Source organism: Brachyhypopomus gauderio, unplaced genomic scaffold (genome assembly GCF_052324685.1).
Source record: "Brachyhypopomus gauderio isolate BG-103 unplaced genomic scaffold, BGAUD_0.2 sc50, whole genome shotgun sequence".
NCBI lineage: Eukaryota > Metazoa > Chordata > Actinopteri > Gymnotiformes > Hypopomidae > Brachyhypopomus > Brachyhypopomus gauderio.
The window spans coordinates 2,492,402-2,506,157 of record NW_027506875.1 but is presented as its reverse complement, the minus strand read 5'-3'; the positions used below and the strand labels follow the sequence as shown (position 1 = coordinate 2,506,157).

Sequence of the window (13,756 nt, the reverse complement as noted above, 5' to 3'; positions counted from 1 at the left end):
CCAGAGGGCGCCATCGCCAGAATATTGACCTGCACACCTGTCTCTAATTTACTGTTCACCACACCCTACTTAAGGACTTTGTTCACAAGCCACGAGTGCGAAGTATTGCCTCTCTGAGTGTCTCTGCCAAGCTTTATTCTTGTTTTGCTAACTGACTGTGATTCTGGGTTTTGATCCCTGCTCTGGCCTTTTGATACCCTCCTGCTCTTTTGTACCTCTGCCTGCCCTTCTAAAGTCTTTTCTGGTTTTTTGACTATTCACTGCCTGGTTATTTGATTCTCCCTTTTGCCTCGTCCTCTTGTGCTACTGCCTGCCTTCCCTAGGGGGTTGTCCCCCTTTGGGACCACTGTTCACTGTTTTTCTATATTAAAATCAAAGTCTTATGCACCTGCTTATAGATCCTTCTCTACCCTTGGGTTCACCATCGTTACACACATACACACACTGCATGTCTCTCCTGAATACACACAGTGTCTGTGTGTGTTGATGTGTAAGTGTGAGGAGTTTTTCTCCTTCTCTCTACAGTCTGTCTAACTGCAGTATTACAAAGGAAGGCTGTGCTGCTCTGTGTTCAGCTCTGAGGTCAAACCCCTCATCACACCTGAGAGAGCTGAATCTGAACAACAATAAACCAGGAGACTCAGGAGTGAAGCAGCTCTCTGCTCTACTGGAGGATCCACACTGTACACTGGAGAAACTAGGGTGAGTTACTGACTTACTGACTCTTTATACACGCACACACTCACACATACGCGCACACACCCACACTCACAGACGCACACACATACATACACACACACACACACACACACCCATACACATAGTCAATATCCTCTCTCTCTCTCCCTCTCTCTTACACACACACACACACACACATACAGTCAATGTCAAAGTCACAGTCATATTTATTTATATAGCGCTTTTCACAACACATGTTGTCTCAAAGCAGCTTTACAATCTTATGGGTCCAGATACCTAATGAGCAAGCCAAAGGCGACAGTGGCAAGGAAAAACTCCCTATGATGGTGGGGAATAGGAAGAAACCTTGGGAGGACCAAGACTCAAAAGGGAACCCATCCCCCATTGGGCGGCCCGTTAGCACAAGTCCGTGGTCGCAGGGTGATTCTACAGATAGTTAAAGAGTTACGGACCTTGTTCCCCAGCCAAAGTAGTCACAGTCCCTTCAGTGTAGATCGTGAGCCTCAGGTAGGAGCTAGCATCAACATGACCACTTGTGGAAATGGCACATCCAACCCCATCATCAGTACATCCACCGGCAAGCCAGACCATCTCCCAGGTGCTTGTAGGTGCTTGCATGCAATCGTCTTGGGTAGAAGCATGCAAAAAGATAGACAATACAGACTGAGTGTGTGGACATCAATTTAAACCACCATTGATTCAAATGTACATAGCTCATGTGTCAGTGATGAGCATGTCGCTCTAGCAAGCTAATCTATAGCAGCATAACTAAAGGGAGGGGTTCAGAGGTGACCACAGTCATGAGGGCTCACTGAGACATTGCTTTCCAGTCAAGTCATAGTCACAAATAGAGTGATGCCAAGACACAGCTGGATGACAGCATCAACATCTCAGATCACCAGAAATCTCAACGTCTGGGGGCCCCCAAGCCCCTACACCTTACAAGGGGAATATTAGCTGAAGGCTTGATTAAACAGGTGAGTCTAAAGTCTAGATTTAAAGATTGGAACTGTGTCAGAATCTCGGATTGGAGCTGGAAGGCTATTCCATAATTGAGGGGCTTTAAAGGAGAAAGCTCTGACTCCGGCTGTAGTCTTACAAATTTTTGGAACAAAGAGAAATCCAGCATTTTGGGAGCGCAAAGGGCGAGATGGGTTGTAGTAAGCAATGAGTTCACTCAGATATTGTGGGGCAAGACCATTTAACACCTTATAGGTTAACAGAAGAATTTTAAATTCAATCCCTGTTATTCCTCTGAGACACTGTATTAATTATATTTACATACACACTTTCTAGCTTGTTCTCTCTCTACAAACACACACACACACACCACTGCATGTCTGTCCTGAATACACAGTGTCTGTGTTTGTGTTCACGTGTGTGTTGATGTGTAAATGTGAGAAGTTTTTCTCCTTCTCTCTACAGTCTGTCTAGCTGCAGTATTAGAGAGGAAGGCTGTGCTGCTCTGTGTTCAGCTCTGAGGTCAAACCCCTCATCACACCTGAGAGAGCTGAATCTGAACAAGAATAAACCAGGAGACTCAGGAGTGAAGCAGCTCTCTGCTCTACTGAAGGATCCACACTGTACACTGGAGAAACTAGAGTGGGTTACTGACTTACTGACTCTTTATATATACACACACACACACACACACACAGTCAATATCCTCACTCAGTCTGTCTAACCCTAACCCTAGGGTTCAGGTCTAAATTCATATATGGGTCGTATAGGTTCTGTGTGTTTATGAAGAAGACGTGTTTAGGTGATGTGTGTTAAATATGAATATTCATTTCTACATGATTTTATCCTGATTTTGCTGCTCCAGACTCATTTTAGACACTTGGAGAAACCGCAGTGCACACGCATGATGACCGCTGTAGTGTGAAGGTTCCACACGCGGTTTCCCGCTCAGATCTGTGTGTGTGTGTGTGTGTATATGTGTGCGTGCGTGTGTGTGGTAGAGATATTTGTGTTCACGTGTGTGTTGATGTGTAAGTGTGAGGAGTTTTTCTCCTTCTCTCTACAGTCTGTCTAGCTGCAGTATTAGAGAGGAAGGCTGTGCTGCTCTGTGTTCAGCTCTGAGGTCAAACCCCTCATCACACCTGAGAGAGCTGAATCTGAACAAGAATAAACCAGGAGACTCAGTAGTGAAGCAGCTCTCTGCTCTACTGGAGGATCCACACTGTACACTGGAGAAACTAGGGTGAGTTACTGACTTACTGACTCTTTATACACGCACACACTCACACATACGCGCACACACCCACACTCACAGACGCACACCCATACACACACACACCCATACACATAGTCAATATCCTCTCTCTCTCTCCCTCTCTCTTACACACACACACACACACACACATACAGTCAATGTCAAAGTCACAGTCATATTTATTTATATAGCGCTTTTCACAACACATGTTGTCTCAAAGCAGCTTTACAATCTTATGGGTCCAGAACCCTAATGAGCAAGCCAAAGGCGACAGTGGCGAGGAAAAACTCTCTATGATGGTGGGGAATAGGAAGAAACCTCGGGAGGACCAAGACTCAAAATGGAACCCATCCTCCATTGGGCGGCCCGTTAGCACAAGTCCGTGGTCGCAGGGTGGTTCTACAGATAGTTAAAGAGTTACGGACCTTGTTCCCCGGCCAAGGAGTCACAGTCCCTTCAGTGTAGATGGTGAGCCTCAGGTAGGAGCTAGCATCAACATGACCACTTGTGGAAATGGCACATCCAACCCCATCATCAGTACATCCACCGGCAAGCCAGACCATCTCCCAGGTGCTTGTAGGTGCTTACATGCAATCGTCTTGCGTAGAAGCATGCAAAAAGATAGACAATACAGACTGAGTGTGTGGACATCAATTTAAACCACCATTGATTTAAATGTACGTAGCTCACGTGCCAGTGATGAGCATGTGGCTCCTGCAGGCTAATCTATAGCAGCATAACTAAAGGGAGGGGTTCAGAGGTGACCACAGTCATGAGGGCTCACTGAGACATTGCTTTCCAGTCAAGTCATTGTCACAAATAGAGTGATGCCATGACACAGCTGGATGACAGCATCAACATCTCAGATCACCAGAAATCTCAACGTCTGGGGGCCCCCAAGCCCCTACACCTTACAAGGGGAATGTTAGCTGAAGGCTTGATTAAATAGGTGAGTCTTAAGTCTAGATTTAAAGATTGGAACTGTGTCAGAATCTCGGATTGGAGCTGGAAGGCTATTCCATAATTGAGGGGCTTTAAAAGAGAAAGCTCTGACTCCGGCTGTAGTTTTACTAATTTTTGGAACAAGGAGAAATCCAGCATTTTGGGAGTGCAAAAGGCGAGATGGGTTGTAGTAAGCAATGAGTTCACTCAGATATTGTGGGGCAAGACCATTTAACACCTTATAAGTTAACAGAAGAATTTTAAATTCAATCCCCGTTATTCCTCTGAGACACTGTATTAATTATATTTACATACACACTTTCTAGCTTGTTCTCTCTCTACAAACACACACACACACACCACTGCATGTCTGTCCTGAATACACAGTGTCTGTGTTTGTGTTCACGTGTGTGTTGATGTGTAAATGTGAGAAGTTTTTCTCCTTCTCTCTACAGTCTGTCTAGCTGCAGTATTAGAGAGGAAGGCTGTGCTGCTCTGTGTTCAGCTCTGAAGAAAAACCCCTCATCACACCTGAAGCTGAATCTGAACCACAATAAACCAGGAGACTCGGGAGTGAAGCAGCTCTCTGCTCTACTGAAGGATCCACACTGTACACTGGAGATACTAGAGTGAGTTACTGACTTACTGACTCTTTATACACACACACACACACACACACACACACACACATTCACACACAAGCACAAATATACACACACACACACACACACACACACAGTCAATATCCTCTCTCTCTTTCACACACACACGCGCACACATTCAGTATCCTCTATCTCTCTGTGTCAAACACACAGTTCGTTTCTGATAACGAACCATCTTAGAAATTTACGAACAACTATAAGATCGATGTAACTTTAAGAACGCCAAATTTACGAGTGTTTCTCAAAAGCCTTCGTAATCTCCAAATTTACGAACAAATTCTAAGTCGTTCTTTAGATCTCTGCCTATGCATCTGCACTGGAAAAGCTCCACTAATCGAAAACCGAACCACCGATTTACATAATTTTTTTTCATTATTACGACACAAAAGTATCATTGGAAAAACAACAATCATAAAAACTAAGAAAAAAAATTGAGAAGAACTCAAAAAGCTGACACAAAAGCTGAGGAGAGCGAGATTTATTAAAGGGAATTCCATAAGCAGAGTCGTAGTCACAGGTGCGGGTCATATCAGGCAGGCAGTCCGAACACGAAATGTAAACAGGCATACTAACGGGGAAACGAAAACAACAAGGCAGGCTAACTAAGATCGGACACACAAAACACACGGATGACAGATAACACAAAAAAGTGAACTCACAAATGGCAGCGATCACAAAGAACAAAAATCCACAAAATAATCGACAACCGACTAGAGAAACACAGGGACTATAAATACATGGAACTGAACAAGACACAGGTGAAGACAATGACGACATGGGCGTGGCAGACGAGGGGAAACCATGGAGACAGACAACAAGGTGCGATCAACGAGCAGGGAACAACACAGACACGAGGAACAGGGAAACCGGAGCAACAGCTTGGAGAGGGGGGCGTAGCCCTACGTGACAACAAATAAAAAAGGGACAATATTACCAAGAATATCAGTGCATGTAGTGGAATTAAGAGATCAGGCATGTGGCGTGACTTCTGTAGTCAAGTCAAAAATAAGGGAACAGAACTCAGAAAGGAAAAGGGCTAAGACTGGTGGAGGTCAAATGTCCACAAGTTCTCTTACTGTTGAGGAAGAGAAGGTACTGTGGGTACTGGGCCCCACAGCTACTGAAGGGACACCAGGGGATTTGATACAAGAGTATATAGCTTCAGAGAGGATACCCACTGTCAGCTAGTACATGTCCACCATCAAATGCACCGTCCCTAGCCATCTGACACACTCCAGAATTGGCCCAGATGAAGGAGTCATGAGTACTCCCAGACCACTTGGCCACAATGTCCGTAAAGAGGCCTTGGTGGTTACATATTACTTGTATATTCAAAGCAGAGAAGCATTTACGGCAGATGTAGATTGGGCTCAAGAGGCTGGGAGTGTGTGTGGGGATCAGAGTGACGTCCACTGAACCAACAACTCCAAATGTTTACAATTGCATGAAAACCAATTTTGGTTTTATGTAATGCATCCCTAGTCCTTGGAAATTTTATATTGCTGCATGGTGAAGCAATGATTTAGTAGCAGCATGAACACATTTAGATACGGCAGCTTTGCTTAGTCCGTGGGCATCACCAACAGTCTGCAGAAACCCACCTGTGGCATAAAATCAGAGGGCTGTCAGTAACTGCATCGTGGGGCTAAGGGCAAAATTCTGCATTCAGGCAACATGGTTTTGTGGATTACATCATCTTCCTAAATGATGTCTTCTATTCAAAGCCAATAATCTTTGGAGAGCTGCCATGTTCATCACACAAGAACAATTGCTAGCATTAATCCAAGTTATTTATATGTGCTACCTATTAATCAATCAATTTTATTGGTTAAGTTAAAACAAGCTCAATAGGTCAACTTGTAGCTATTTCTTTGCAAAGAATACATTAATTGTGAAAGTCTGAAACGCTATTAACTGCACGATGATGAACGGTGAGATTTAATTAAATATTGGGCCAATATATGAATATTCATTTCTACATGATTTTATCCTGATTTTGGTGCTCCAGACTCATTTTAGACACATGGAGAAACAGCAGTTGCATGATGACCACTGTAGTGTGAAGGTTCCACGCGCGGTTTTCCTGCTCAGATCTGTGTGTGGTAGAGATATTTGTGTTGATGTGTAAGTGTGAGGAGTTTTTCTCCTTCTCTCTACAGTCTGTATAACTGCAGTATTAGAGAGGAAGGCTGTGCTGCTCTGTGTTCAGCTCTGAGGTCAAACCCCTCATCACACCTGAGAGAGCTGAATCTGACCCACAATATACCAGGAGACTCAGGAGTGAAGCAGCTCTCTGCTCTACTGGAGGATCCACACTGTACACTGGAGAAACTAGAGTGAGTTACTGACTTACTGACTCTTTATACATGCACACAGTCAATATTCTCACTCTCTCTGTCTGTCTAACCCTAACACTAGGGTTCAGGGCAAAATTCATATATGGGTCTTATAGGTTCTGTGTGTTTATGAATAAGACGTGTTTAGGTGATGTGTGTTAAATATGAATGTTCATTTCTACATGATTTTATCCTGATTTTGGTGCTCCAGACTCATTTTGGACACTTGGAGAAACAGCAGTGCACACGCATGATGACCGCTGTAGTGTGAAGGTTCCACGCTCGGTTTTCCTGCTCAGATCTGTGTGTGGTAGAGATATTTGTGTTGATGTGTAAGTGTGAGGAGTTTTTCTCCTTCTCTCTACAGTCTGTCTATGTGCAGTATTAGAGAGGAAGGCTGTGCTGCTCTGTGTTCAGCTCTGAGGTCAAACCCCTCATCACACCTGAGAGAGCTGAATCTGAACTACAATAAACTAGGAGACTCAGGAGTGAAGCAGCTCTCTGCTCTACTGGAGGATCCACACTGTACACTGGAGAAACTAGAGTGAGTTACTGAATTAATTACTCTTTATACACACACACGTGTACATACACACACACTCACAGACGCACACACACACATATACAAACACACACACTCGCCCATACACAGTCAATATCCCCTCTCCCTCTCTCTCTCTCTCTCTCTCTCTCTCTCACTCACACACACACACACAGACACACACACACACACACGCAGTCAATATCCCTGTTATTCCTCTGAGACACACACTATCTCAGTATTAATAATGTTTACATACGCACTTTCTTGCTTGTTCTCTCTCTACAAACACACACACACACCACTGCATGTCTGTCCTGAATACACACAGTGTCTGTGTTCATGTGTGTGTTGATGTGTAAGTGTGAGGAGTTTTTCTCCTTCTCTCTACAGTCTGTCTTACTGCTGGATTAGAGAGGAAGGCTGTGCTGCTCTGTGTTCAGCTCTGAGGTCAAACCCCTCATCACACCTGAGAGAGCTGAAACTGAACTACAATGAACCAGGAGACTCAGGAGTGAAGCAGCTCTCTGCTGTACTGGAGGATCCACACTGTACACTGGAGAAACTAGAGTGAGTTACTGACTTACTGACTCTTTATACACGCACGCACACACACACACACACACATTATACACACACATTCACATACACATACAATGTTCTCTCTCTCTCTCTCTCTCTCTCTCTCTCTCTCTCTCTCTCTCTCTCTCTCTCTCTCTCTCTCTCTCTCTCTCTCTCACACACACACACAGTCAATATCCTCACTCAGTCTGTCTAACCCTAACCCTAGGGTTCAGGTCTAAATTCATATATGGGTCGTATAGGTTCTGTGTGTTTATGAAGAAGACGTGTTTAGGTGATGTGTGTTAAATATGAATATTCATTTCTACATGATTTTATCCTGATTTTGCTGCTCCAGACTCATTTTGGACACTTGGAGAAACCGCAGTGCACACGCATGATGGCCGCTGTAGTGTGAAGGTTCCACACGCGGTTTCCCGCTCAGATCTGTGTGTGTGTGTGTGTGTATATGTGTGCGTGCGTGTGTGTGTTAGAGATATTTGTGTTCACGTGTGTGTTGATGTGTAAGTGTGAGGAGTTTTTCTCCTTCTCTCTACAGTCTGTCTAGCTGCAGTATTAGAGAGGAAGGCTGTGCTGCTCTGTGTTCAGCTCTGAGGTCAAACCCCTCATCACACCTGAGAGAGCTGAATCTGAACAAGAATAAACCAGGAGACTCAGTAGTGAAGCAGCTCTCTGCTCTACTGGAGGATCCACACTGTACACTGGAGAAACTAGGGTGAGTTACTGACTTACTGACTCTTTATACACGCACACACTCACACATACGCGCACACACCCACACTCACAGACGCACAGCCATACACACACACACACACACACACACACACCCATACACATAGTCAATATCCTCTCTCTCTCTCCCTCTCTCTTACACACACACACACACACACACACACACACAGTCAATGTCAAAGTCACAGTCATATTTATTTATATAGCGCTTTTCACAACACATGTTGTCTCAAAGCAGCTTTACAATCGTATGAATCCAGATCCCTAATGAGCAAGCCAGAGGCGACAGTGGTGAGGAAAAACTCCCTATGATGGTGGGGAATAGGAAGAAACCTTGGGAGGACCAAGACTCAAAAGGGAACCCATCCTCCATTGGGCGGCCCGTTAGCACAAGTCCGTGGTCGCAGGGTGGTTCTACAGATAGTTAAAGAGTTACGGACCTTGTTCCCTGGCCAAGTAGTCACAGTCCCTTCAGTGTAGATGGTGAGCCTCAGGTAGGAGCTAGCCTCAACACGACCACTTGTGGAAATGGCACATCCAACCCCAGCATCAGTACATCCACCGGCAAGCCAGACCATCTCCCATGTGCTTGTAGGTGCTTGCATGCAATCGTCTTGGGTAGAAGCATGCAAAAAGATAGACAATACAGACTGAGTGTGTGGACATCAATTTAAACCACCATTAATTTAAATGTACATAGCTCACGTGCCAGTGATGAGCATGTGGCTCCGGCAGACTAATCTATAGCAGCATAACTAAAGGGAGGGGTTCAGAGGTGACCACAGGCATGAGGGCTCACTGAGACATTGCTTTCCAGTCAAGTCATAGTCACAAATAGAGTGATGCCAAGACACAGCTGGATGACGGCATCAACATCTCAGATCACCAGAAATCTCAACGTCTGGGGGCCCCCAAGCCCCTACACCTTACAAGGGGAATGTTAGCTGAAGGCTTGATTAAACAGGTGAGTCTTAAGTCTAGATTTAAAGATTGGAACTGTGTCAGAATCTCGGATTGGAGCTGGAAGGCTATTCCATAATTGAGGGACTTTAAAAGAGAAAGCTCTGCCTCCGGCTGTAGTCTTACAAATTTTTGGAACAAGGAGAAATCCAGCATTTTGGAAGTGCAAAAGGCGAGATGGGTTGTAGTAAGCAATGAGTTCACTCAGATATTGTGGGGCAAGACCATTTAACACCTTATAGGTTAACAGAAGAATTTTAAATTCAATCCCCGTTATTCCTCTGAGACACTATTAATTATATTTACATACACACTTTCTAGCTTGTTCTCTCTCTACAAACACACACACACACACCACTGCATGTCTGTCCTGAATACACAGTGTCTGTGTTTGTGTTCACGTGTGTGTTGATGTGTAAATGTGAGAAGTTTTTCTCCTTCTCTCTACAGTCTGTCTGAGTGCAGTATTACAGAGGAAGGTTGTGCTGCTCTGTGTTCAGCTCTGAAGAAAAACCCCTCATCACACCTGAAGCTGAATCTGAACGACAATAAACCAGGAGACTCAGGAGTGAAGCAGCTCTCTGCTCTACTGAAGGATCCACACTGTACACTGGAGATACTAGAGTGAGTTACTGACTTACTGACTCTTTATACACACACACACACACACACACACACATTCACACACAAGCACAAATATACACACACACACACACACACACACAGTCAATATCCTCTCTCTCTTTCACACACACACGCGCGCACATTCAGTATCCTCTATCTCTCTGTGTCAAACACACACAGTTTCTGATAACGAACGATCTTAGAATCTTAGAAGACTCATTCTGCTCTACTGGAGGATCCACACTGTACACTGGAGATACTAGAGTGAGTTACTGACTTACTGACTCTTTATACACACACACACACACACACACACACACACACACACACAGGATCCACACTGTAGACTAGAGACACTACAGTGAGTGTTTACACTGATTGAGTTTGTGTGTATAGTGTGATGTCTGATTCTGTCCTATTCTCTGTCTTACAGTATCTGACCACTTCAGTGGAGATGCTGAAGTTGATCTGAACTGATCTGAGACTCATATACAGAGAAGAGGACGACCACACACACACGCACTTGTCCTAAAACTGTTGCCATATGGATGTTTTTATACTTTTGTTTTATGTTCTCCAAGTTCATAAACATCGACACTGTGATGTTATGGAGCTGTGGAGGTGGAATAAGTGGAATTATTATCACAATAATAATAATTATTATTATTATCACAATAATTGTGTGTGTGTGTATATGAAGATCATGTTGCATATTTTACTCAAATCTATAATAAAATGTAGTCTGAAGGTAATAAATATATATGAATGAAACATGTATTCCCCTGTGTAGACCATAAGTCTCTAAATTACCCTCTAAATTCAAAATTGCAGAAATCACCCTGATCATCAAAAAAACTGGTTTAGATCCAACTGACTTCAATAACCCTAGCTCTATTGCAAGCTTGAGAAGTGCGAGTTTCACCTCACCAAGGTAAACTTGCTGGGTTACATCATCAGGCCAGGTTCCATACACATGCAGCCCGGCAAGGTGGAGGCTGTGATGGGATGGAATTGTCCTCACATACGGTACGAGCTTCAGCGTTTTCTGGGCTTCACAAACTTTTATAGGCATTTCATCCGGTCATATAGCCAGATCGTGAGGCCTCTCACTGATTTACTGCGTAGGGGCGTTAAAAAGCTACGGTGGAACGCCGAAGCTGGGAAGGCTTTTGAGACGGTAAAGCGGGCTTTCGCTTCTGTCCCTGTGTTAACAGCCTGATCCAAGCAAGCCCTTTATCGTGGAGGTGGACGCTTTGGATGTAGGGGTAGGAGCCATGCTGTCACAGCGCTTTAAGAAGCACAACTCCCCTAAATCGATTGCCTTCTTTTCCAAGAAACTCCGCTCCGCCGAGCGTAATTATGGGGTAGGTGACCTTGAGTTGCTAGCCATGAAACTGGCCTTTGAGGAGTGGAGGCACTGGATAGAGGGAGCTAGACATCCCTTCATTGTAATTAGGGATGTCCCGATCCAGCTTTTTGAACTTCCGATCCGATACCGATATTTATTTGCACTTCCGATCCGATACCGATATCGGCCGATACCGATACCGGCCTATCCGAGCATGTATTAAAGTTTAAAGTTATTTAACAAACTTACTTTATTGTCAAACTCATGTTGAAAAGCGTTTTACTCTTGATAACAAGTAGCCAGTTGAGTGTGTTTGAATAATACACAATGGTTGGTAAGGAGAAACTGACCTGTTTATTTAGCAATTAATAAACTCAAAATAGACAAAATATTAAATAACAAACAGAAATAGCATCAGTAAACCAAGGATTAAAAAGCCACAAGTGCAAATAATTGTGGCGAAGCGAAGAAGCGAGAGTCGGGAAAATTGCTCATAGCGATTTCTTTATTGAACAGTCAGGCAACAACAGACAACACTCTTAGAAGTAAACCAACGTATCCCGAAGGGCCCTCACCCTTAGAATTACGCTAACCTCAAACACAAGAACAAGGATCACCCTGATGGTGGCTGAACTTAAGTACCCTCGGAGCATGAATGCCCCGCCCCCTAATTATCAGTGCTACCGTTGTAAACACGACGCTACACTGCCCCCACGTTTATGAGGTAACCGTCTCGGTAGCTCACCTTACAGTCCAGCTAAAGTACAAAGTCTTGGAGGTAACGTGGTTTGTTCCGCGGCCTCCTGGGCCGCCTTGGGCTTCCCCTGTGGTCCGGCTCTGTACTGTCCCGCTCCTCCGAAACTGCGCGTCCAGGGCTGGGGGGCTCTCCCCCACCCCCCGGCTCGACCGCTGGTGCCAACCGGTCACGGTGCACCACCACGAAGCGTCGTCCTGTTCGGATTCGGTAAACCACGTCGCTGAGCTGACTCACCACGGTGTGCGGTCCCTCCCAGTCACTCTGTAGCTTCGGGCATTTCCCTTTGCGGCGCTTGGGGTTAAAGAGCCACACCGCTGTCCCAGGAGCGATTGCCCCCCCCCCCCCCCCCCCCTAGCGCGCACATCGTACGCCCGCTACTGCCGCTCGCTAGCTCCTTTCTGGTTCTCCCTCGCCAGCTGGTGGGCTACTTCTATCCGCCGTAGTAGCTCCCTCACATACTCGGGCAGGCTGTTGCAGTCCTCTCGCGTGCTGGGTGGCGTCCCGAACACCAGCTCGACGGGAGTCCTCAGCTCGTGGCCCAGCATGAGCAGGGCTGGCGTGAACCCGCTGGATTCCTGAGCCGTTGTCCGGTATGCCCACAGCACCAGTGGCAGCTGTAGGTCCCAGTCGCTCTGGTCTTCTTCCACCACCATAGCTAGCTGTGTGGCCAGTGTGCGGTTAAAACGCTCTACGAGTCCGTCGCTCTGCGGGTGCAGCGGCGTCGTCCGCGTCTTTTCGATGCCCAGCCGCGTGCACACCTCCCGCATCACTTCGGACTCGAAGTTCCGCCCCTGGTCACTGTGGAGCTCTTCGGGAGCTCCGAACCGGCTGAAGAACTGTTCCACCAGGCAGTTTGCCGTGGTTATGGCGCTTTGGTCAGGTACAGCATAGGCCTCGGGCCATTTGGTAAAGTAATCCATCGCCACTAAGATGTACCTGTTTCTCCGTACCGTCTCAGGAAATGGACCCAGCACATCGACGCCGACTCGCTCCATGGGTGCTCCGGCGCGCATTGACTGCAGCGGTGCGTGAGAGCGCTCTGCAGGGCCCTTCTTAGCTGTACAGACCGTACAGCAGCGGACGAATAGTTCTACGTCGCGGTTGCAGCCCGGCCAGTAGAACCCTTGTCTCAGCCGTTTCAGCATTTTCGTTATTCCAAAGTGTCCCACCCCGGTCTGTCCGTGCACCGCTTGGAGGACCGTCTCCCGCAGCGCTCGCGGGACTAGCAGCTGCAATACCACCACTCCTGGCACGGGGCTCTCCCAGCGGCGATACAACAGCCCCTCCTGCTCCGTCAGGTTCTGCACTGTAAAAAATTCCTGTAAAAAAACAGCTAAATTACAACAGTAAAATGCTGT

The 13,756-nt window shown here is 45.9% G+C and overlaps 1 protein-coding gene across 15 annotated transcripts in view; it reads left to right on the top strand.

The window, feature by feature from the left end:
* Positions 1-11,070, top strand: part of LOC143487752 (NACHT, LRR and PYD domains-containing protein 3-like) — a 37,833-nt gene extending 26,763 nt beyond the window's left edge. For 7 of the 15 annotated variants that reach the window (XM_076986883.1, XM_076986880.1, XM_076986882.1 and 4 more), the window contains 11 exons: positions 526-702; positions 2,125-2,301; positions 2,726-2,902; positions 4,312-4,485; positions 6,678-6,854; positions 7,222-7,398; positions 7,789-7,965; positions 8,516-8,692; positions 10,120-10,293; positions 10,497-10,557; positions 10,727-11,070. In XM_076986883.1, the coding sequence (XP_076842998.1) occupies positions 526-702; positions 2,125-2,301; positions 2,726-2,902; positions 4,312-4,485; positions 6,678-6,854; positions 7,222-7,398; positions 7,789-7,965; positions 8,516-8,692; positions 10,120-10,293; positions 10,497-10,557; positions 10,727-10,765 (1,687 nt within the window). In that variant the 3' untranslated portion in view covers positions 10,766-11,070. Of the gene's footprint in view, positions 1-525; positions 703-2,124; positions 2,302-2,725; positions 2,903-4,311; positions 4,486-6,677; positions 6,855-7,221; positions 7,399-7,788; positions 7,966-8,314; positions 8,693-10,119; positions 10,294-10,496; positions 10,558-10,726 lie in introns of those variants that run through there. The other 8 variants (XM_076986886.1, XM_076986884.1, XM_076986885.1 and 5 more) reach the window with 8 other exon arrangements.
* The last annotated feature ends 2,686 nt before the right edge of the window (positions 11,071-13,756 follow it).